General features: G+C 34.1%; 1 protein-coding gene across 1 annotated transcript; it reads right to left on the bottom strand.

Annotated features, from left to right (window-relative positions):
• Positions 1-665: 665 nt before the first annotated feature.
• Positions 666-26,268, bottom strand: LOC134724495 (cytochrome P450 10-like). The gene is made up of 10 exons (XM_063587545.1): positions 26,092-26,268; positions 22,599-22,797; positions 21,510-21,750; positions 20,854-21,032; positions 16,228-16,414; positions 12,969-13,152; positions 8,265-8,431; positions 5,471-5,552; positions 2,349-2,564; positions 666-1,587 (listed from the first exon to the last, which is right to left on the bottom strand). Exons 2-10 carry the CDS (start codon positions 22,792-22,794, stop codon positions 1,474-1,476), a joined length of 1,566 nt encoding a protein of 521 aa, XP_063443615.1. The 5' UTR covers positions 22,795-22,797; positions 26,092-26,268; the 3' UTR covers positions 666-1,473.
• Positions 26,269-26,475: the final 207 nt, after the last annotated feature.

Below are 26,475 nucleotides of genomic sequence, written 5' to 3'. Positions count from 1 at the left end.
CTCTAGCATACTGATTACTTAGTGCTTTGTGTTGCATGCTTTACTTAATATGTGTTATTTTTTTTTACAGAATATGCCGTTTAGAATACAATTTTTATAAATTTACAGCGTTTGCTATCATTTTTATATTGAAAAGCATTGTGAATTATTTCTTTAAGACAATATTTAAATTTTTCATAGGGATTGGTGATAGACAGGGATGAAAATCTAAAGTGTTAATGAAACTACTTTCAAAGAAAGATCGAAATTTAAATTATCTTAAACTTCTTGTCGATTCGTTTTTGATGCGTTTTGTTATTTGATTTTGCCATGTGATTATGGACTTCTCGAAATGATTTTCCTCTAAGTTCAGTATTTTTGTGATTTTACTTTTTTTTTTAAAGTATTCTTAGAGTCCACATATTGTTAACAGGTTTATGCCACTACGTGAGTAAACAGTTTCACAGTATTTCTGCAGATCATATTTCACTGGGGACAGAATCTTTGTCAATCTAACGGACATTTTTTTAAATGATTCAGACATGCAGATGAGCCGGCAATATACAGTTTTCTGTACGGAATTTTGTGAAGCTAATTATCCAATACAAACAATGAAGTCTTCAGCTTTACTGTTCAATATAAGGTTCAATGAAGCCATGAATGTTTTATGAATCTTAAAAATCTCATCCAATATAATAACTTTTATTTCCTTATAAAATACAACAGCTCTGAATGTCTTTCCTTGACAATGTTAGAACAACGCATACAAAAACACACGAAAAAATCTTAAGGAATTATGAACGTATCATAATAATATAGATTAGAATTAAATGCTTCTTTTTATAATTTTACAAGAATGTAAAAACGTGGATCGGGCGCAATATTGCCATATATTTAGCATGAAACACTTCTGTCAACGCTTTTACAACCCAACTAAATTATAAAAATGGGCTTTCAATTCTGAAATATAGATTGTAGTAATTGCACAAATTAAAAAAATACTGTAATTCTAGAATATCATCGAATCAATTAAGGAAGTGCTGTATTATGTTTCCTGTTTTTAATGAAATAATATTATCAACAAAAACGTTTTGCACACTGAATAATCTGCGTGCACACCACATTTTTGAAGTGACTTCGAATAGACAAAAAAAACGTATATAAATTAATTTAAAATTTTCATTTGTAAGGAGTTTTAAAATCATGACAAAACGCTGAAGACGTCACGATCACACGACAAAATAATTGTATATGAGCTGATAGACAATTAAAGTTAGCCAATCAGAAGACGCGTTATATCAAAAATAAAATTATTTACAACTAGAAGGAGTTGTGGGATATTCGTCAACGAGACAGCAGACCTCAAACAAAGCGTCATCTACAAAAAGGTGAACAATTTTTAACAAAAATCAGCAAATATATTAAAGTAATTGTCTCGTATGTATGAACTGTTAAGGTTCAAAGTTCAAATGTTTCCACTGTTGCAATGATGATTCATCTTTTCTGGAAGTAAAGTGTAACTTTCTCTGATGGCGTCCGAAATAGTGTGTAGTCAGATTTGACTTCTGTAACTCCTGTAGGCAATGATATCTGAAACTTCTGTATAATCTGCCAAAAACAAATTATAATAATTAGATTAGAACATGGCCTGGTCTTTTCCATGTCAATCATGAGATTATTGTCATTGGAAATTCTTATTTGAAAACTTAGGTTTGGAAATGCTATTCAGTTAATGTATTAGTAAGATTGTATTTTGATATTTTTTATTTTAAATCTTATATTTAAGAATACTCACCCCGCTGGCTATATTCGTTCACGGAATAAGAATACATATTGTACTGCGGGTTACATTAGTTATCTCGGAAATGATCATATACTTCCCTTTCGGTTACATGAGTTCAAGGAATAAAAGTATACAATGTCCCGTCAAGGTCTGAACATAAAGTAAAACTATCTAAACTGATTGCAGACGAAATGCCTGAACAGTAGTCCTAGTAGTTTTTGATCGCAGTTGAAAACTGACCGAAAGAATAAAATGACATAATATATTGTCCAGACTTTTAATAGCTGTTCAGATTAGAACTACTGTTTTAGATCAAAATAACAATGTTCGTCACATGATAAAATACAAAAAATGAATATCAATGGACCAAAACGAGGCTTTAGAGACAATTAATTAAGAAGTTGTTTTCAACTTGTTATTCAGAATCAGATGACTCTGTGCGGTGTATTATTCCCTAAAAATTGTTTACATTGAAAATTAGAAAGTAAAGTCCCTTCCTCTTCAAGACTTTTATCTTAATAAGGCAACTTTCGAGCCAATTTAAATGCCTGTCAGAAACGAAACTGTTAACGAAGTGGTAAAATACCTTAATAACTGCTATAAATATTTCGTTTTCTGCAAATCGTTGTCCTAAACAGCTTCTTGGTCCATAACCGAAAGGAGTATATGCAAATGGAAAATTTCGACTGATGGTTAAATCTCCTTCTGTATCTCGAAGCCATCTTTCTGGAAGATACTCTGTCGGTCGTGGAAAAAACCTTTCGTCATTAGACATCAGTGCACTGTTAACAACAACGAAGGTCTAAGAATAGAAAGAAAGCATTCTTAATTTACAACAAACTAAAAAAATATACGCATACAATATTTTCGACACTGTCATGGACCAATTGTAATAGAACTATTATTACCAAAATGTAAATAACCATTGTCAGAAGTTAAGTCGAGGTTGGCAGTTCCAGGATGTCTGCTGTTACCATGAAAACAAAAAAAGGGTAAACAAAATTTGGAGTTTTAGTTTTAGTTTTTCATAGCCAGAAATTAGTAGTGTTTTTGCTAATTAATATTCATAATATGTAAATGAGAATTGTACCACGTGATAGTAGTTTGAACTGGACTGGCTTGATATCATTCAAATCTTTAAAACACGGATATTATAAGTTGCTCGTCACAGAGTCCTTATTTACAATCACTTTGATATTTCCGTAAAATTGTCAGGCGGTCAAAATCAAAACAATGAACGCGAATTTAGTGAATTTTTCGTGTTTTCGTGAGTTTATTCTTTTTAAAATAGTGACATTTTAACTTTACCTGGGAACGTAGAGTTCAACGACTACACATACAAGGTTTGGACTTGCTTATTCTTTGGAAATTCAAGTTTCAAATTTCACCCCGGCAACCTGTTTTTCTAATGACCTTGTAAGCCAATTTTCAACACGAAGTTTGCAAATTTGACGTTTAAGCCATTTTAGCTTGTATTTTACACTGCAATGTTAAAAATGACAATTTTTAAAATAGGAATTTTTATTTTTGCAACAACAGTCATTATGTTTCGTTTAAATGGTGTATATTGTTGTGTATATTTTGTTTTTGCACCGGCAACCTGTCTATTACTTAAATTAAAATTGAAACAGACATTTTTTCAAAATTCCCTATCATATTAATGTAATTTCGAATTCCGTGACCCGTATCCGATTTCTTTAGTATAATATTCAAATAAGCAAAGTGGCGTTGATTTCTGGATATGTGGTGAATATTTACTATGACATAACATTTTTTATACAAAGTAGTTGTCCTCTATATACATGTTGTTGATGTTTTTGAGATTCATCGGAACTACGATGTTGCCATAGAAACTAATAAAAAATATTCAAAATTTGAAAAATCCATAAAAATGTATAAAACTTTTACAGAAATGTTGTCTGTCAAATATAGATGTGGCATTTAACTTTGGAATTCAAAAAATGGCTGTCGTTACCATGGAAACCAGGCAAAAAAATCGAAATGCTCAAAACTTTTTAAACTGTACAAAAATTGTTGACACTAAATATAGATGTTGCCTTTAACTTTTGAATTTTCAAAATGGCCGTCGTTGCCATGGAAACAGCACATTTGTTGATAACTGAAAAACTAACATGTAATAACGCTATAAACACCGACAGAAAGATCTCTTAAAATGCATATATCTGCAGTCACTGAAAGAAAAAACAAATGACTGCCGTTTAGTGGCAATTTGTGACATCCGCTATTGCTTGCAATGGTAAATCTAGTTTATCATTATTATTGAAAATGTATTTATATAATAGTTCTTGAAAAACTGGTCATTATCGTAATAGATATGGACTGCCCACAGGCCAGTGGTATTGACTAAGATAGTGATAAAAACTGAGCCGAAGGCGAGGTCATTATCGCTGTCACAGTCAATAATACTGTCTAACGAGTAGTCCATGTACATATGTATCACGATAATGAGCAGTTCTTCAATATGTATATTATGTTTATTTCATTGAGGAACCATGTTTTGAAAAATTCTCAAAAATTCAAAATGTCCAAAGCAAACTTGAGTAGTAATAAGTCTGTTGTTCGATTTTTATGGCAAAGAGTGAAGATCAGTCGTAGTAAATAAATACTGCCATTCAGTTTAGTGCAATTTTTCAGTATACGAATACTTAATCAAGTTCTCTATAATTTTATGATTTGCAAAATCATATGGTTAACAATTTAACAACTTAAATATAATATTGAAACATGAAATTGTTTCTTTTATTTAAAAAAGGAAATCTCTCTAAACAGAGAATCCACGCCGAATCGGTCATAAACAGAGAAACCACGCCCCAACGGTCATTAGCAGACATAAACCACGCCCCATCGGTCATTATCATGTCTAAGTCCGTTAACGACCGGTTTTCTGGTCCGTCTTGTTCTATTATTGACCGATGGAATTTATTACTGAAGAATAATGAATGTCACGTGGCCCCTTTTCATCCAATAAGAGAAGCTTATTCTCAACCGATACGAAATAAAATAAACTAATTTAATTATTATTGTATTAGCAGGGCCTTATTAAAAATTGGTGTAATCCAAATGAGTTACTCTCTCTCTAAAATAAAGATATTATTATTATTATTATTATTATTATTATTATTATTATTATTATTATTATTATGACCCAATATTGTGAAAATGGAAACGTCATCATGTGAGCGATGTAAATGCAATAGGCACAGGAGTGTATACAATGTTAATTACTAGACATAATCATGACGCTGGCATGATAATATTATAATTTTGATCCCGGTATCTATAATGAGTTTATTTACATTGACTTGCAATTTATCGAAAGCATTTTTATCCTTGGACGTCTCTTAGAGGTCCTCAACTTTAACATAATATATATAGCAAATTGTAACCTAACCCTAACTAAAATAAATTCGTATATAGAAAGTCAGGAAAATGGCCGTTGTTATATTATTATAGCTCGTTTATGTGTGTGTTACATTTTAGGGTTGTTTCCCTGCTATGTCGTAGTTCTTCTCTTATATTTGATGTGTTTCCCTCAGTTCTTGTTTGTAACCCGGATTTGTTTTCTTTCTCAATCAATCTTTGAATTTCGAACAGCGGTATACTACTGATGCCTTTATATAGAAATATTCCTTATTACTTGGACTATTTCGAGGACTCTTTCCGTATAAGGAGCTCATTTTGACTCACATCTTTTGGAATCTCATATCCTCCAACTTCAAGATCTGTCTCTAAATATCTTCCAGTACCACTAACTAAGGGAAATGTTTTCCTGTTAAAAATGAGTCAATTTATTAACATTAATGCCAAATATAGTCAAGGATAGCAGTGGTAGAAAATGTAGAAACTTATTTAGGAAACATAAACGACAAGCAATAAAAGTGCAAGCAACGGGTGAAATAATAAACAGTAAGGGAAGATTATATACAATATAAGGTCAATGTCAAAAAAATATAAACTTTTTTGTATGAGACTGAGAAACTGGGGAAGGGCGAGGTTTCAGTTTGGCACCGAGTACAAAAAAGTTTATATTTTTATGGACCTCTGATTGTGGAGAGAGGGTTCCATGATGAAATTTGCATTATACAAAATATAGCTATGTTACTGTATTTAGATTAAAAAAAACACAGCTAGTTGCAGTATAAAATTAAAACACAAACAATGGGACAAATAATAAACAGCATCGACAATTGCAAATGATGTGGCAATTAAGGAAAATACATGACATGCAACGAGGCAACTTATTAAATACTGTTTATAAAATAAACTACGACTTACTTATAAATAGTTATGTACTTTTACTTATTACCTACATATCAAATATATACAGAATCGCAAATGAACATTAATGGCAAGTAATCTGAAATGTTGGCAACTAATAAACATAGATGGCAAGTAATGTAGGCAATTAATAAACATAGTTGGTAAATAATGTGAGTAACTGATAAACATAGTTGGCAAAGACTCACATATAGGCAAGCCCAAGTTCTATAGACCAAATGGATTAATAAACATCTTAAAGAATTCGAAGACTTAGATTTCAATGGCTGATTTAATATTTACCAAACAAATTTAAAGGTAAATCAGAATTTTGACCATTGGAAGAAAAGCTTATTATTAACACCCTGTATGTGTACTTTATTCCGATTGCTGATAAATTTTTTTTTTTAGATAAACGGGTTTTTCCATAGAAAGCAAAGGAGTAGGTCCGGTAAGGGCCAATTTTGGCCTCAAATTTCAGGTTCATCTGACGAAAGATTTTGATTAAGAAATAATTCCTTCATGTCATGCCCTATGCTCATTTTAACATGGGTAGGCATTATATTTGTCGATATTTTACACTGAGCGTACGCGAGGTGTAAAATGTGGTCAAATATAATGCCTACCCATGTTAAAATGAGCATAGAGCATGACATGAAGGAATTATTTCGATTCTAATAGGACAAATGCAGTATTTTTTTAGGTCGAAGCGTAAGAAAATAGCATAAAAACGTTTGGCTTTTCCCGTTTCCTCCCCGAGAAGTCTGTGCATTAGCAATTCATAATTGATAAGTTTAAAAACCACGAGCAGGGTAAATATATGTTGTTTTATAAAAATATATAATAAAAGTTTATGCTAGCTGCTTAAATGTATACATTTTAAAGGATAACGATGGAAATAACGTTTATTTACACAGTAAGTTCGTGCGCATGTGTCAAACATATTTTTTATGCTCATTAGAACACGGCTTTGTTTACAAAGCGTTATAAGGACGTCATATTAGAACCACTTTTAAACACTTAAGTGTCTATTTTATTTGAATCCATTAGTAGTTTATGTGAAAGATTTTAACTGATATAGTTTTAGAAAACGTACAGATTCAAGCTGAAATATGAAAAATCTACTAAATATACCGAAAAACGTCACTTTTTGGATGGTTTTTGTCAAAAATGAAAGTGGCCGCATCCGTGTTCATCCTCAAACTTTATATATGTTATGTGTTATCATAAAATACAACTTACATTTCAATATTAAGGATGAACACGAATGCGACCACTTTCATTGTACACGAAAACCGTCTAAAATTTAACTAAAATGCTAGAATAATGAAGATTTCAGTAATTTGGCACAACTTAGTGGTGCTAGTACCCAATATATGTGCATTGTATCGTCAAAAGCAGCCCATATGTATTATGCAGAAGCATTTTACTGTCCAATAAATAACTAAATGTTTACATTTTAACAATTTTGTAAAACTGCTATATTTTGGGGCAAAAAGGGGTCTTACTGAACCTACTCCTTTGGCTATAATTGAAAAACTGTATTCTTTAAAAAAATATATATCCAAAGTCAAAACAGTAGATAAGGTATTTGTTTTAAAAGTATTAGTTCAGTTGATTAAGTTTATTTTATTTTGCTTTTTGATAATTTTTCTGCCACTAATATTTAACTTTGAGGTAAGTACCCATTTAATGGCACAGAGCTCATACATCAGCTTATGTTAAGAGTTAACCCTGGAGATTATAAAGTATTAACGTGACAAGTATCTTAAAATTTAAATGAACATTTAGGGAACTTCATAGCTGACTATGAGGTATGAGCAGCGCTTTGCTAATAGTTGAAGGCCGCACGCTGACCGTTTACTGTTAATTTCTGCGTCATTTAGTCTCTAATGGAGAGTTTTCGTATTGCAAATCATACCACATCTTCTTTTATATGTATGCATACAAGCTCATTTTTGGGGGCTCTTTATAGCTTGCTTATCAGTGTTAACCAAGGATCCGTGTTAAAGACCGTACATTGACCGATAAATTATAATTATAACAAATTGTGACTCGGACGGAGAGCTGTCACACTGCCACTCATACCACATCTTCTTATATCTTTGTAAAGTATGTTTGCATTGTCATCGCTTTGTCATATTCCCTTTCTGGACTTTATTTTGTATCAATAAGGAGGTTATTCCTGAGTTGTCCTGCAACATATATTTCCGACAGCACATACCTTAGACTTTCCTTGACACAGGCCTTCAAGTAAGACATACGTGCAAGATGTTCTTTCGTTAGATTTGTACCATCACCAACAACTCTTTGTATTTCTTCATACAGCTTTTTCTGTTTGTCGGGATACAGGCTTAGATCAGTTAGTACAAACGTCAGGGTATTGGCGGACTGTTTTTTTTTTTTAAAGAAATAAGTAAATAAATCGTATTCATTTAATAAAATCACTGTTTCAGAATGAATTAGATGAATTATCGGGTTAAATTTTCAAACGCGTATACCTACTAACAAATCCCTCGCAACGTAAAATAAACCAAATTGAATGGTGTGCTTTTTATTTAGATTCTGAAACTACCAATAACCTAGAATATCAATTAAGATCAAACAATTGATTTTTAATATGCCTTCTAAAATCCACATTTTAACACGTCGTCTTGAGAGCTTGCACCAATGAACTAAATATTAAAAGGGAATGTAAAATAATAATACAGCTTAATGTTCTGGGCAACAAAATGTCACAAAATCAATTATTTTAATTCTGTACATGTGGTCAAAGTTCAATGTCAAATGAAGGTCATGGTATGCCATATATTGTCTTATTGTTATATACCTTCATTCATATTATTTTAAGCCATTTGGAAAACAAATAAAATGATTGGGATACAAACCCGCGCTTCATACAAAATGACTTCGGTCAACGCTTTTACACCCAAATAAAGTTACAAAAAGAAGCATTCAATTCTTAAATATTGTATATTATCTCTATTTTACAAAAAAAACATCTTTGATCTCACTGACTTATAATTTCCTTTCTCAGCAGAGTCCAGTGATATAAAAATTATCACTAGAAACTAAGGGGACACGTGCTGTTGCTAGTAAAATGGGCATGAACGTCGTTATAGGTAAAATAGCGGTAAACATTGGTCATTCTAACTCGATTGCTTTTCTCACTTTCGCCGTTCTTGTTGAGATGATGAACGATAATTTATAAATATTACAACCATTTATAATAAACTTTCAACAATGTAATATCATTCCATTTGTATATTTGATATGAACATAAGATCAAATTGTATGATTTACAGTGATACAAAGTACCTTAGACCAAATGACGTTGCAGTTAGCAAATTCATGCGAACGGCCTCTGTACGACCTTTAACGATGAGAAAAACTAATCCCGCAGAAAAAGCTTTCCAGTAACAATATTCAAACGAAAAAATCAATGGCCTGGTTTGTATACCATATATGATTAAGGTGTCAGACCACCAATCAAATATCCCTGTCTGTTCAACCAAATTTAGCAATTTTACCAGCTTTCTAAATAGCTAACCTTAATTTTAACTTCACAGAAACCAGGTATATCCTGAATTTAACATGAATCAGCTTTCTGCATTCCAATTTCCAACATACCTTTAAAGCCTTCTAAGGAAAAAAATGACCTTTAAAAAGAGGTACTCCAAAAATAACCCCTGAATTACTGTAAATCTTAAAATAGTATGCATGAATGAATCAAAATGGTTCAAATATATTTGTCTTTCTCTAAAAGTTTTGGTGGTTATTTAAGTCAACAAGGACATCAAAAGCACTATTGTGTGCCAGAGTAGAGCTACTTTTACGTTCTAAATTGGAGGGAGTAATTGTTGGTCTGACACCTAAACAAAAAACACCGACCGATTTTCAGCAGCATCCGACAACCACAAAATTCCAGAGTCATGACTTGGTACAATCTCATACAGAATGTGGCGGGTAAAACATGTTTGCGGGTGCCAAACCATCCCCTTACTTGGAACAGTGCTGTAACAACCTACTGAGTTCCCTTGTATGATCGTAGCGGGATAAAACATGTTTGCCGGTTCCAAACCATCCCCTAATTTGTGACAGTTCAGTAACAGCCTAGTGAGTTACCTTGTATGATCGTAGCGGGATAAAAATTGTTTTTCGGTTCCAAACCATCCCCTAATTTGTGACAGTTCAGTAACAGCCTACTGAGTTACCTTGTATGATCGTAGCGGGATAAAACATGTTTGCCGGTTCCAAACCATCCCCTTACGTGTGACAGTTCAGTAACAGCCTACTGAGTTCCCTTGTATGATCGTAGCGGGATAAAACATGTTTGCGGTTCCAAACCTTCCCCTAACTTGTGACAGTTCAGTAACAGCCTACTGAGTTACCTTGTATGATCGTAGCGGGATAAAACATGCTTGCCGGTTCCAAACCATCCCCTTATTTGTGACAGTTCAGTAACAGCCTACTGAGTTCCATTGTATGATCGTAGCGGCATAAAACATGTTTGTCGGTTCCAAACCATCCCCTTATTTGTGGCAGTTCAGTAACAGCCTACTGAGTTACCTTGTATGATCGTAGAGGGATAAAACATGTTTGCCGGTTCCAAACCATCCCCTAATTTGTGACAGTTCAGTAACAGCCTACTAAGTTCCCTTGTATTATCGTAGCGGGATAAAACATGTTTGCCGGTTCCAAACCATTCCCTTATTTGTGACAGTTCAGTAACAGCCTACTCAGTTACCTTGCATGATCGTAGCGGGATAAAACATGTTTGCCGGTTCCAAATTATCCCTTAACTTGTGACAGTTCAGTAACAGCCTACTGAGTTACTGTGTATGACCGTAGCGGGATAAAACATGTTTGCCGGTTCAAAACCATCCCCTAATTTGAGACAGTTCAGTTACAGCCTACTGAGTTACCTTGTATGATCATTGCGGGATAAAACATGTTTGCCGGTTCCAAACCATAACCTAATGTGTGACAGTGCAGTAACAGCCTACTGAGTTCCCTTGTATGATCGTAGCGGGATAAAACATTTTTGCCGGTTCCAAACCATACCCTAATTTGTGACAGTTCAGTAACAGCCTCCTGAGTTACCATATATGATCGTAGCAGGATTAAACATGTTTGTCGGTTCCAAACCATCCCCTTACTTGTGACAGTTCAGTAACAACCTACTGAGTTACCTTGTATGATCGTAGCGGGATAAAACATGTTTGCCGGTTCCAAACCATCCCCTAACTTGTGAAAGTTCAGTAACAGCCTACTGAGTTCCCTTGTATGATCGTAGCGGGATAAAACATGTTTGCCGGTTCCAAACCATCCCCTTATTTGTGACAGTTCAGTAACAGCCTACTGAGTTACCTTGTATGATCGTAGCGGGATAAAACATGTTTGCCGGTTCCAAATTATCCCTTAACTTGTGACAGTTCAGTAACAGCCTACTGAGTTACCTTGTCTGATCGTAGCGGGATAAAACATGTTTGCCGGTTCCAAACCATCCCCTTATTTGTGACAGTTCAGTAACAGCCTACTGAGTTACCTTGTATGATCGTAGCGGGATAAAACATGTTTGCCGGTTCCAAACCATCCCCTAACTTGTGACAGTTCAGTAACAGCCTACTGAGTTACCTTGTATGATCGTAGCGAGATAAAACAAATTTTCCGGTTCCAAACCATCTCCTAACTTGTGACAGTTCTGAACAGCCCACTGAGTTCCCTTGTATGATCGTAGCGGGATAAAACATGTTTGCCGGTTCCAAGCCATCCCCTTACTTGTGACAGTTCAGTAACAGCCTACTGAGTTCCCTTGTATGATCGTAGCGGGATAAAACATGTCCCCTAACTTGTGACAGTTCAGTAACAGCCTACTGAGTTCCCTTGTATGATCGTAGCGGGATAAAACATGTTTGCCCGTTCCAATAGTTATCAAAAGTACCAGGATTATAATTCTATACGCCAGACGCGCGTTTCGTCTACATAAGACTCATCAGTGACGCTCAGATCAAAATAGTTAAAAAGCCAAACAAATACAAAGTTGAAGAGCATTGAGGACCCAAAATTCCAAAAAGTTGTGCCAAATACGGCCAAACCATCCCCTAACTTGTGACAGTTCAGTAACAGCCTACTGAGTTCCCTTGTATGATCAAAGCGGGATAAAACATGTTTGCCGGTTCCAAACCATCCCCTTACTTGTGACAGTTCACTAACAGCCTACTGAGTTCCCTTGTATGATCGTAGCGGGATAAAACATGTTTGCCGATTCCAAATCATCCCCTTATTTGTGACAGTTCAGTAACAGCCTACTGAGTTACCTTGTATGATCGTAGCGGGATAAAACATGTTTGCCGGTTCCAAACCATCCCCTAACTTGTGACAGTTCAGTTACAACCTACTGAGTTCCCTTGTATGATCGTAGCGGGATAAAACATGTTTGCCGGTTCCAAACCATCCCCTAATTTGTGACAGTTCAGTAACAGCCCACTGAGTTCCCTTGTATGATTATTGATCGTAGCGGGATGAAACATGTTTGCCTGTTCCAAACCATCCCCTTACTTGTGACAGTTCAGTAACAGCCTACTGAGTTCCCGTGTCTGATCGTGGCTGGGTAAAACATGTTTGCGGATGTTTAATTCCCTAACATGTGACAGTTGAGTAACAGCCTACTGAGTTCCCTTGTATGATCGTAGCGGGATAAAACATGTTTGCGGTTCCAAACCTTCCCCTAACTTGTGACAGTTCAGTAACAGCCTACTGAGTTACCTTGTATGATCGTAGCGGGATAAAACATGCTTGCCGGTTCCAAACCATCCCCTTACTTGTGACAGTTCAGTAACAGCCTACTGAGTTCCCTTCTATGATCGTAGCGGGTCTTACTGGTTAACGCATTGATTCCATGACAAAAATACATGAATATACTCACTGTTTCAATTCCAGCACCGAATAGAGTTGTAACCATGCTAGTTGCTGACTCCTCTGTTACTCTTGGGTCTGATAAAAGTGAGTGCAAGAAGTTTGGCTCCTCTTCAAGATACTTTTCGAGTTGTCCTTCATCTTTCATTTTAGAAAGGAAAACTTTCTGTGAATCGATTATGTCACTTGCTATTCTGCAAGGGAATGTACACAATTGCTGATCTTGTACAAGTTAAAGTGACTTTTTTTCTATCATATAATATTTAACAAGCAGCGTTATTTATTCACAAAAACAGAGTCAAACACTGACTCCAGCGAGATAAATACAATTTAAAACTCAAAGTCATGTAACGGTAAAGAGTTATGTCATCATATCAGCCTCCAAATGTTACACTGGAACTGAGAACCGAAAAAGAAAATCTGTTTTATAATAAAAACAATCTGGAAAGTCTTATACTAAATTCCTTCAAAATAGACATTAATTAGTAAAGAAAGTATTTTTTAAAACGGTCTTAAAATTATCTCATGATTATAAACAAAATGATCAAATCTATTTTAATTTTAACCAATAATATGTCAGAAAATGAAAAATCTAAAAGCATTTTTTTATAATTTCAACGCTTGATCAAATTTGAATACAAACTTTCACAGAACACTGTATCAAGGCCCATGCATTTTAAGTTCCTTGAAACGTGTCCAATAGATTATAAATAATATATATATAGATAAAAACCAGGTTCAACCCACCACTTTTATTCCCCTTTAAAAGTGTCCTGTACCAAGTCAGGAAGATGGTCATTGTTATAATATTGTTCGTTTCTGTGTGTGTGTTGCATTTTAACGTTGAGTCGTTTCTATTTTCTCTTATTTTTGAGATAAGACGTGGCACGGTACTTGTCTATCCCATATTTATGTATTTGGTTTTGATGTTATATTTGTTATTCTCGTGGTGTATTGTCTGTTGCTTGGTCCGTTTCTGTGTGCTGTTGCGTTTCGGTGTTGTGTCGTTGTTCTCCTCTTATATTTAATGCGTTTCCCTCGGTTTTGGTTTGTTGCCCCGATTTTGTTTTTTGTCCATGGATTTATGAGTTTTGAACAGCGGTATACTACTGTTGCCTTTATTTATACTAGAGGCTCTAAAGAGCCTGTGTCGCTCACCTTGGTCTATGTGAATATTAAAGAAAGGATCAGATGGATTTATGACAAAATTGTGTTTTGGTGATGGTGATGTGTTTGTACATCTTAATTTACTAAACATTCTAGCTGCTTACATTTATCTCTATCTATAATTAACTTGGCCCAGTAATTTCAGAGGAAAAGATTTTTGTAAAAGATAACTAAGATTTACGAAAAAATGGTTTGAATTTGACTATAAAGGGCAATAACTCCGAAAGGGGTCAACTGACAATTTCGGTCATGTTGACTTATTTATAGATCTTACTTTGCCAACATTTATTGTTTTTTCAAGTTTATCTCTTTCTATAATTATATTCAAGATAACCAAAAACAGCAAAATTTCCTTAAAATTTCCAGTTCAGGGTCAGCAACCCAACAACATATTGTTCGATGCATCTTAAAATTTCAGGGCAGATAGATTTTGACCTGATAAACAATTTTACTTCATGTCAGATTTGCTTTAAATGCTTTGGTTTTTGAGTTATAAGCCAAAAACTGCATTTTACCCCTATGTTCTATTTTTAGCTGTGGCAGCCATCTTGGTTGCTGGACTTGGTCACGCCACACATTTTTTAAACTAGATATCCAAATGATGATTGTGGCCAAGTTTGGTTTAATTTGGCCACGTATTTTCAGAGAAGATTTTTGTAAAAGATTACTAAGATTAACGAAAAATTGTTAAAAATTGACTATAAAGGGCAATAACTCCTAAGGGGTCAACTGACCATTTCGGTCATGTTGACGTATTTGTAAATCTTACTTTGCTGAACATTCTTGCTGTTAACAGTTTATCTCTTTCTATAATAATTTTCAAGATAACCAAAAACAGCAAAATTTCCTTAAAATTACCAATTCAGGGGCGGCAACCCAATAACGGGTTGTCCGATTCATCTGAAAATTTCAGGGCAGATAGATCTCAACCTGGTGAACAATTTGACCAAAAGTCAGGTTTGCTCAAAATGCTTTGGTTTTTGAGTTATAAGCCAAAAACTGCATTTTACCCCTATGTTCTATTTTTAGCTGTGGCGGCCATATTGTTTGATTGGCCGGGTCACGCTACATATTTTTTAAACTAGATACCCAAATGATAGTTGTGGCCAAGTTTGGTTTAATTTGGCCCAGAGTAAAAGATTTTTGATAAAGATTACTTAGATTTACGAAAAATGATTAAAAAATGACTATAAAGGGCAATAACTCCTAAAGGGGTTAACTGACCATTTTGGTCATGTAGAATTATTTGAAAATCTTACTTTGCTGAACATTACTGCTTTTTACAGTTTATCTCTATCTATAATTATATTCAAGATAATAACCAAAAACAGCAAAATTTCCTTAAAATTACCAATTCAGGGGCAGCAACCCAACAACGGGTTGTCTGATTCATCTGAAAATTTAAGGGCAGATAGATCTTGACCTGATGAACAATTTCCCCCATGTCAGATTTGCTCTAAATGCTTTAATTTTTGAGTTATAAGCAAAAAACTGCATTTTACCCCTATTTTTAGCCATGGCGGCCATCTTGGTTGGTTGGGCGGGTCACCGGACACAATTTTTAAACTAGATACCCTAATAATGATTTTGGCAATGTTTGGTTAAATTTGGTCCAGCGGTTTTAGAGAAGAAGATTTTTGTAAAAGTTAACGACGACGGACGACAGACGACAGACGACGGACGACGACGGACGCCGGACGCCAAGTGATGAGAAAAGCTCACTTGGCCCTTTGGGCCAGGTGAGCTAAAAAAGAAGTCAGTGCGGAAAAGTTTGTTTTCAAACAACAACAAATAAATAGATATAGGAAGATGTGATATAAGTGTCAATTAGACAGGCCGGACTTTAACCTATAATGGTTTAATTTTTAAATTGTTATTTGGATGGAGAGTTGTCTCATTGGCACTCACACCACATCTTCCTATATCTAACTCTCCATTCAAGTAACAATTTATTATAGGTCAAGGTCAAAGTATCACCCAACACCAATTGATTTATGCATACATACAATTGATATCATCAAACAAAAATGTAATGCAAAATTCAAATCGTGACAGTCTCGCTCAGTTACCACTTGTCCAATAATAAAAAAAAAAATACTTACTTTCCGAATTCAAGTGTTTTTGTTTCATATTCCTTGAAGAATTTTGAATCAAGAGACATGTGACTCTTTCTTGGTCTCATAACTGAGGTTCCGAGCATCTCAAATAATTTTCTGACAAGGGCAGCCACTGGATTGTTTTCATTTTCCATACAGTCAAGTCTCTTATTAAAACATAACATTCCAACGCCTTAGAACAGAAAAAAAGTATAAATTACATGTATGTTCGACTTTGTTTGAAATTTTTGATTGTTTGACTATTTTAGTTTTGTCCCTCATTTTGAAACAATCAGTAGTGAAGATATGTCACGTGTTTGAATACTTTGAAATCGACATCTTCATGATACAAATTTCACCTCTCTCTATATATTATATATATAACGTTACAATAGACCACTGACGAGTTCATCCGTCACCGGGAAAAAACTCGTCAATTATACTCGCCTTTATAACGTCATTTACCAGATAGATGGGGTCGCCTGTATCCCTATTAACATTCATCTATCCTCTTAGTGATCGTCATTGTGCAGGATAAACTAGAAAGAATCGTTGCTCTGTAGGTACTTAATGACAATTCCCTAATGGCAGCAGTGCTGATTGTAAACTTTGAGAATTCAATTTGCCGACTAATTCGTACAATATAGAATTATAGTTATTCAACCACTCGCTCAACATTGAAATGGAAGTGACTACGCCCCTTAAACGCACAAATGACGTTCACTAAAACCAGAGTTTTTAACGGAAATGCATCGAACTCGAAAGTTGTCTATCACATTAGATGTACATGTTTGTTTCATTATGGTACAACTATTTTGATGGGCTAACAGCAATTTCGCGTCCATCTGAAATTATAGCCTCGGTCACACCTTACCGGATGGCACAAACGGACGCCTAACGGATGAAAATAAAAGTTGTCCGTTGACAAAATTGTTATCCGTTGGGAGTCCGTTGATGTACTAACCGAATAAAACGGACGGTAATGGATGCCAAACGGACACCCACCGGATATGCAACGTACGAGAAACGGAAACGTGCCGGCCAGAACGGATGTCGAACGTACATCCAACGAACGAGTACCGCAAAAAAACGGACATTTAACGGAAGCGTACCGGATAAAATGGATGAACAACATATACGGAAAAAATAAAGTCCACAATAATAATACAGGTACATCGAATAAATATTCAAAATCTTTAAGTGTAACTGGGTTTTGGTTTATTCTTCAAAATACCGCAAAAGGTCAGTGCCTTACCTGAATAACTTTATAAGAGCTGTTTGATTGTGAAGAATCGCCCTTACTCTAAGGTCGATTATGAATAATAAGAATTAAAGTTCATGTTTTGAAGCCTGTTTGTTAACAATCAACAAAAAATCAACAAAAAAGTATTGAAATTGAGCACGTGCAAACATGTTAATTCAGATACTAGTTCATTTTAAGGACATCCATGCGTAATTTTTACGAGATGGGTCACACTGAGGTCACTTTGCATACGGAAAATATGTCGGGGGAATTGCTTCCTGGAAGCAATTAATTCTTCTTAATATGAATTAATTAAAGAATTTTCTTTAGAAAAATGTATATGTACATAAGTTTTATAATGAGAAGTATCCATTGAGTTATAAAAAAACATATGCATTATTTTTTTTAACTTGTGGTTTCTTATGACTTTAAATAAAAGTTGCCGAAATAACATTTAATTATTCATACGACCTCATCGACCTGTTCTTGTTTGCAATGCATACAAAGATGCGTGGAACGACTCAACTTTGTTTCTTTTGCAATTATTGGAAAAATATATTATTAATATTTTTTGTTTGCAACCTATAAATATTTACTTTGTTATGCTTATGGTTGATATCTTAGTCCATACTCAAATGATTTCGTTCACCATCGAGTGTGGGTTTCAACAGGTAAATGTACATTTCCTTGTGTTGCAAATTTCCCCATAAGCATGATATGAGGCCTTTTTAAAGGGGATTTCCCCCAAATATTTAAATCAAATAAATAACCTTAACTCATTAACCAACAATTGAAAATGTTTTTTTTTATTGCAGTATAAAGACATTAATAGTGCATTGACTTGACAGGTATATTTATACATAAAATAGATTAAAATCAACTATTAACAACGTTTGCGCATTCAAAAATTACAAAGTTTGAAAATATACCCGATGTAAAAAAAAAACAATGAAATAAATTCACAAGTTACTAACTGCAAGTTAAGAAACCAACACCAAAAATCATATCTTAGATTAAATACAAAAAAGAAGAAAGAAAAAAAGTAGCCAGTTGTTCTACATGCATTTTGATTACAAATATGTTTAACACAGTCGCAATGTTGAGCCTCGCATTTCCCCGTTTCGAGCCGAATCCTTATATCGTTGATATGTCAAGTCAATCACTATTCTTGTCTATTTATCCGTTTTATATCCGTTCATCATTCGTTTTATCCGTTATACGTCCGGTAGAAGTCCGTTGGTGAATTTATCTTTCAGACCTCCAACGGATGTATAACGGACACGTAACGGATACAAAACGGAAACGAAATGGACGAGTCCCATACAAACGAACGCCTAACGGACCGTCAACAGACATTTTATCCGTTGGACGTCCGTTCAAAGTTTTGAACATGCTCAAAATTATCCAACGGACAGAACGGACGTTCGACGAATAAAAAGTAAGTTTAACAGACATGCAACGGATATAGACAGACGTCTAACGGATAACAACGGACGTCTAGCTAAGGAAATGAACGGATTTAAAAACAAGTTATCCTTTAGTCGTCCGTTCGAGCTATCCTGTAAGGTGTGACCGAGGCTTAACATTCATCACACAATGGAGATGAGACGAGGTCCCACAATAAATTGCACAGATAAATTAAAGAAAAATTGATAGAAATCGTGTTTTCATAGCTACATGTACAAACAAGGATGTGTCTAAAGTACACGGATGCCCCACTCATGGACCTTGAAATTGGGTAAATATCTAATTTGGCATTAAAATAAGAAAGATTACACTACAGGAAACATGTGTACTAAGTTTCAAGTTGATTGGACTTCAATTTCATCAAAAACTACCTTGACCAAAAACTTTAAACTGAAACTCCCACTTTTATTTTCTATTTTAAGTAGACCGTGAAATTGGGATCAAAAGTCTAATTTGCCTTTGAAATTAGAAAAATCATATCATAAGCAACAAGTGCAATAAGTTTCAAGTTGATTGGACTTAAGCTTCATCAAAAACTACCTTGACCAAAAAATTTAACATGAACCTCCCACTATCATTTTCTATGTTTAGTGGACCGTGAAATTTGGTTCAAAAGACTAATTTGGCTCAAAATTAGAAAGATCATATCATAAGCAACAAGTGTACTTAGTTTCAAGTTGATTGTAATTCAGCTTCATCAAAAACTACCTTGACCAAAAACTTTAACCTGAAGCAGGACTAAAGAACTGACGAACGGACGAACGGAGCCACAGACCAGAAAACATAATGCCCCTCTACTATCGTAGGTGGAGCATAAAAAATGTAATTATAAGTATTGAATGCTTATTTTTGTAACTTCATATGGGTATAGAGCGTTGACCGTGCGCACATTTTTAGAATGAAGCGTTTCCAAGCTTTTTACAAATGTACTTCGGTCAACGCTTTTACATTCCAATGAAGTTACAAAAAGAATCACTCGATTCCACGTAGGATCGTAGTGCTTTCATATCATTATAAAATATTGTTGCGTTTAAAGTTTTACTTTCATAAGATTCAAAATGTTTATAACATAATTTTATTTTTTTAAGATCTGTATATAAGAATTAAAATGCTGTTTTATTATTATTGTTTATTACAAATGCAACCAAGTGGTGAATCCTTTTCTACCGAGAAGACCTTCCACACTCCATGTAAAGTTATATAAAAGGAGAATCGCCAACTCTTTCATTTCGAATAAATTTGCAAAACAGCAATGTTTATCAAATTAAAGAAGTCTTAATATTACCTTTGAGTGCTTCTTTGTATTAGATTGGTATTATTTGATAACGTTTGTGTCTACTTTTTAGATAAAATCTGAGGAATATGACCGACTACAGTCAGTTATATGTAATTGTCAAATTGTAAAATATTTCAATATAAAGATTGCTTTTGCTTTGTAAAAGTTGTAATCAACTGATCAGAGGGAACTATATTACTTCATAGTTTCAATCACTCAAAAGTAAACCTTTGTGAATATTCTTTTTATGCCCCATTTAAGGCCATTATGTTTCCTGGTCTGCGCGACCGTTCGTTCGTCTGTCCCGCTTCGGGTTAAAGTTTTTGGTCGAGGTAGTTTTTGATGAAGTTGGAGTCCAATCTGGCGAATATACAAAATTTAGTCCTGGTATCTATGGTGAGTTTATTTAATGCAAAATAAGAAAGGAGATTTTACCCCATTTTCACGGTCCACTAAACATAGCAAATTATAGTGTGGATAGGGCATCCATATACTTTTAGACACATTCTTGTTTGTTCTTATTTAACTTGAATAATTAAAATAACAAAAATACATGTACCAAGACGCCTTCTTTCCCCAAAACATACAAACTCAGAATCTTTAAATTGTACCAAGATATAATAGTTATCTTTAAAATTATACAAACTTTCCGTCGCATAGTTGAGCAAATCTGTAAACAAATCTTCAGTTTTTTCTTTCCTTCCTAGTTTCTCAATGAAATCGTCGGTTACCTTTTCAATAAGAGGTACGTAATTCGCCACAACAGTAGGACGCAACATCTTTTCTTGTGTCGGCTTTCTTTGTTCTTCCCATTCTTTCCCGTCCCTGTCCATGACAATAAAATTATATGAGGAAATAAATTCAGAAGGGAACATAATCAATTTAAAAATAAAACCAGTTTGTTGCAATTTTGATTAAGTAACATGTATTTATATCATGTCCGTTCTACTGAGAGAAACCTTCATGTCGTACGAAAGTTTTAAGTTAACAATAATTTTGCATATATGTGTTTCATATAAAGGTTCATGAATGCATAAAGTAGCCTATAATGTGCACTGTTGACCGAATTTTCCTTGCTCCTTAAATATTTTTTTTATGATTTTATATATAAAAAAAATTAAGATGTGGTATGATTGCCAATGAGACAATTCTCCACAAAAGACCAAAATGACACAGATATTAACAACTATGGGTCACTGCACGGCCTACGTTTGTTTTTTCATGGTTTGAACTTTGAAAATTATTTACGTATTATAAGTAAAAATGTATAAAACAAGAAATTCAATGTTTAAAAATACGAACAGTAATGCCAACGGGTTTTTGAAGTTGTTTTTCTTTGTGAAAAAGTCTATCAATTGTAGTTTAAATCTCCTATGTTCTTTCTCTGGAGCTTGGAATACAGTTTTAGCGAAGTCTGGATGACCAATCATAACAATATAGTTCTCTCCCTTTCCCATGCTGATGTTTTGTTTATATATATCACCGTGCTTCTGCTTCATCGTCGTGTAGTATGACGTCAGTACTGGACTCTTTTTCGTAATATCTTGATAATAGGGGAAAAACGGCGGTAAAATTAAATTTAAAGAAAACAACTCACATTTTTAAAGAATAATAATTTGTGTTTCGATTTATATGTTCTTATTATTTTTCTTATTTACCATATAAATATGCATATAATTTTCTAAACTAGAGACTTTTGTTAATGATTTGTATTTGTTGTGTACATTTTAATGTCATCATTATATTGTTGTCATTACATATAATTGTCATGCCTTTGGCCCTCTTATGGGTGTAACTTGTGCTTCAATAAAGTTTATTATTAAAGATTTAAGTTTACAATTCATTTTGTGATAGTCACAGAGCCAAAATTGAGGTGCTGTGCTCAAGCGTTAATAATATGTCAATCTGAATACAAATAGACTATGATACTCTTAGAAGATTTTCATAATGACTAAATTTAATAACATTTTAAAAAGTTATATGTATTACAAAGTGTTCTCCAAATTATTTCATAGAAGTGGTAGTTTCTTTAGTTGTTGGGTATAATTTATATACTAATCCCGCTGCAAATGTTTGCACCTGTCCTAAGTCAGGAATCTGATGTACAGTAGTTGTCGTTTGTTTATGTAATTTATACGTGTTTCTCGTTTCTCGTTTTTTATATAGATTTATTTAGACCGTTGGTTTTTCCCGTTTGAATGGTTTTACACTAGTAATTTTGGGGCCCTTTATAGCTTGTTGTTCGGTGTGAGCCGAGGCTCCGTGTTGAAGGCCGTACATTGACCTATAATGGTTTACTTTTTTAAATTGTTATTTGGATGGAGAGTTGTCTCATGCAATGCCACTCACACCACATCTTCCTATAATATCTATGTACATTTGTATACTCACATAAGTATATCCAATAAAACATTGATATAAATCGTGCCTCTGGCATCTCACTGAATGGTTTAACAGAATGCGTTGGTTTTGTTCCATCATTTGTGGTTGTTGTTGCAGACGTTCGACGTGTATAACACGAGAACACCTTCGCGCACAATTGGCGGTTTATTAAATGTGGTGGTCTAAACTTGTGTAAAAAAGACATTTTCTGTAAAAAAAAAAACCGAAAGGATATTGTATGAAATCTATAACTTATTGGTGAAAAGACTCAACATAGATACCATGATTGAAATTTATATTTGCACCAGACTCGCGTTTCGTCTACCAAAAACTCATCAGTGACGTTCGAATAAACAAATGTTAAAAAGACCAAATACATAACAAAGTTGAAGAGCATTAAGGACCAAAAATTCCTAAAAGTTTTGCCAAATACAGCCTTTGTTTTTCAAAAAGTTAAAGTTTGTAAAGAAAATGAAAGTTAATTTACATGTAAAATTATGAACATATTAATGAACACTCAAGTCAACACTGAGTCACGTGTTTCCGTGGTGTTTAATTCTCCTTTTTTTTCTTTGATTTTATCCTGTCCAATGCGACTTTTCTCCGCATTTCAATATACACCAATACTGTAAACCAACTGATTTTCGCGACTTTCAGGAGTAGAAAATATATCGTGATCGAATATAAATCGTCGCGATAATCTAAAACTTGTTTTTTCCCTTATTTAACCATATCATCAAGTAAATTTGATAATCACAAAATTAAATATCGACGAAATGGGCTAACAAGGGCTACATTCGAAATAAGGTATCCGCAAAAATAAGTTGGTTTACTGCAACTAACTTGAGGGGTTTTCTAACGGAGCAGGAACTGAGTCCACCTGATAAAAAAAAGACATGCATGCAACCAAAGACCAAGTTCTTGACTTGAAACAGGAACACGAACAATAATTTTTTTCTAAAGATCTCCACCTTCTGACTTTTTTCCACCTCGATACAAATGAAAAATTGATAATAAAATTCAGTGGCAAATATAAAGTGCACATTAGGAGACGACCTGATGAATCTGAAAACCTGTTGTTGGGTTGCTGCCCCTGAATTGATAATTTGGGGAAAATTTTGCTGTTTTTGGTTATAATCTTGAATATTATTATAGATAGAGATAAACTGTAAACAGCAATAATGTTCAGCAAAGTGAGATTCACAAATAGGTCAAACACGACCAAAATAGTCAGTTGACCCCTTTAGGAGTTATTGCCCTTTAAAGTCAATTTTAACCATTTTTCGTAAACCTTAGTTATCTTTTACAAAAATCTTCTCCTCTGAAACTACTGGGCAAAATTAAACCAAACTTGGCCCCAATTATCATTGGGGTATCTAGGTTTAAAAATGTGTGGCGTGACCCGGCCAACCAACCAAGATGGCCGCCATGGCTAAAAATAGAACATAGGGGTAAAATGCAGTTTTTGGCTTAAAACTTACAGCTCAGTAAGATTCACAAATAAGTCAACATGACCAAAATGGTCAGTTGACCTCTTTAGGAGTAATTGCCCTTTATAGTCAATTTTTAAATCTTAGTGAACTTTTACAAAAATCTTAGTAAACTTGTACAAAAATAGTCTCCTCTGAAACTACTGAGCCAAATTCATCCAAACTTTGCCACAATCATCTGTGGGGTATTTTGTTTATAAAACATGTGTGGCGTGACACAGCCAACCAACCAAGATGGCCGCCATGGCTTAAAATAAAACATAGGGGTGAAATGCAGTTTTGGGCTTATAACTCAAAAACCAAAGCATTTAGAGCAAATCTGACAGGGATTAAATTGTTAATCAGGTGAAGATCTATCCAACGACCCGTTGTTGGGTTGCTGCCCCTGAATTGAATTTTTTGGGAAATTTTGCTGTTTTTGGTTATTTTATTGAATATTATAATTATAGATAGTGATAAACTGTAAACTGCAATAATGAACAACAAAGTAAGACCTAAAAATAAGTCAACATGACCAAAATGGTGTAACAAAGTTACTTGGGTCAACATTATATGAGTCAGCAAATTATAATACGTCCAGTAATTAATATCTACTCATATAGACTTACATCTAGGATTTACGTTAAGAAACAGTAGAACGCACGTCCAGTGATTGATGTCCGTTAATATGGACTTATACTTATGAACTTACATCGAGGATTTGTGAACTTACATTGAGGATTTGTGTTGAGAAACAATAAAGCGCAACACATGTTGCTGAGGTCAGCCGAATGCCTAAGATATATAAACTGTGTCGTTTTTCTAACGAGGAGCGACTTCTCCGATGCCACTATACGCACGGTGTCTCTCACATGCATTGTAAAGTAATGTAATAAAGTTTATCAAATTATCTAGTGTTAGTGTTACAATGGTCAATTGACCCCATAAGGAGTTATTGTCCTTGATAGTCAATTTTTAAAATTTTTCATAAAATTGGAAATTTTTACTAACATTTGCCACTGAAATTACTGGGCCAAGTTCGTTATAGATAGAAATAGTTGTAAGCAGCAAGAATTTTCAGTAAAGTAAGATGAACAAACACATCACTATCACCAAAACACAATTTTGTGATGAATTCATCTGCATCCTTTGTTTAATATTCATATAGACCACACCGGTCCGTGCGTGTGAGCGACACAGGCTCTTTAGAGCATATAGTTTCAAGTTCTCACCTCAATGAGTATAATGATGAATTGCTATTATCATTCAGAAATGAGTTGTAAATATATATAACATGCATATACATGTATGGAGACGATTTCACCTTCTTACGTTTTTACCTGAGTCCTCGATCAATATGGAAATAAATTGATAATAAAATTCAAGGGCAAATATTACTTGCACAAAGGACACGATCTCGATCTACCTTTTGACTTTTTCACCTCGATGAATATACTTACCGTAATAAATCGATATTTTAATTTAGTGACAAATATAACTTGGAGGTCAGGCCCTAATATTTCTTGTATTTTACTGAAAGGGAGAGTAAAATTTAACTACAACCATTTATTCGATGTTTTTGATACTGTATGGGAGAATGAATATTAAGTACCATTAATAAATTGCAAACTTTGCTCATACCTATGTCATTTTAGTGTGTTTAATAAGTATGAAAATATACAAGCTTTGACTATTTTAAACAATGTACTTGAGTTTGATACATCTTTGGTCAATAATTGATAAAACATTTGTTTAAGGTATATATAGTGTGTAAGTACACACGTTACAATGTAATTATGTATGTACGTGTGTAAATAAATGCTATATATATATATTTATATATATGAACGTATATTTATTGAATTTCTACAGAATTTGAATTAGATAGTAATTTCCTAAACTTCAACAAACACACTATCTAACGTAAAAATGGTAAAACAAATCACTTCCTTATTAAATTTTGTGTAAATACCTCCCCCTTTTCCCTTGCTAAGATGGATGATCGTGCGGTGCCTTAATTTACTTGTACTCACCACAGCTATGATGATGATTATTAAGCACAGGAATCATTAATTTACTCCACAAAAGACACTATCAATGCACATATTTCGTAATAAAAAGATTTGTTTACTTTTCGTCTTGATAAAGGTATTTTTAATCTATTTATTCACCTTTTTAGCTCACCTGGCACCAAGGGCCAAGTGCGCGTTTCTCGTCACTTGGCTTCCGTTGTCCGTCGTCGGCGTTAACTTTGTACATTTTGAATTGCTAGAGAACCACTGAATGGAATGGAACCAAACATGGCATGAATGTTCCTTATGAGGTGCTGACCAAGTGTTGTTACTTAACCGATCCATCAACTAAGCTGACCAAGTGTTGGTACTTTGTGGCCGTTCAAACATCCAAGATGGCCACCA

The sequence above is a fragment of the Mytilus trossulus genome, chromosome 7, assembly GCF_036588685.1.
Source record: "Mytilus trossulus isolate FHL-02 chromosome 7, PNRI_Mtr1.1.1.hap1, whole genome shotgun sequence".
Lineage (NCBI taxonomy): Eukaryota > Metazoa > Mollusca > Bivalvia > Mytilida > Mytilidae > Mytilus > Mytilus trossulus.
The sequence above is the reverse complement of the archived record's forward strand: the minus strand, read 5'-3'. Positions and strand labels throughout refer to the sequence as shown.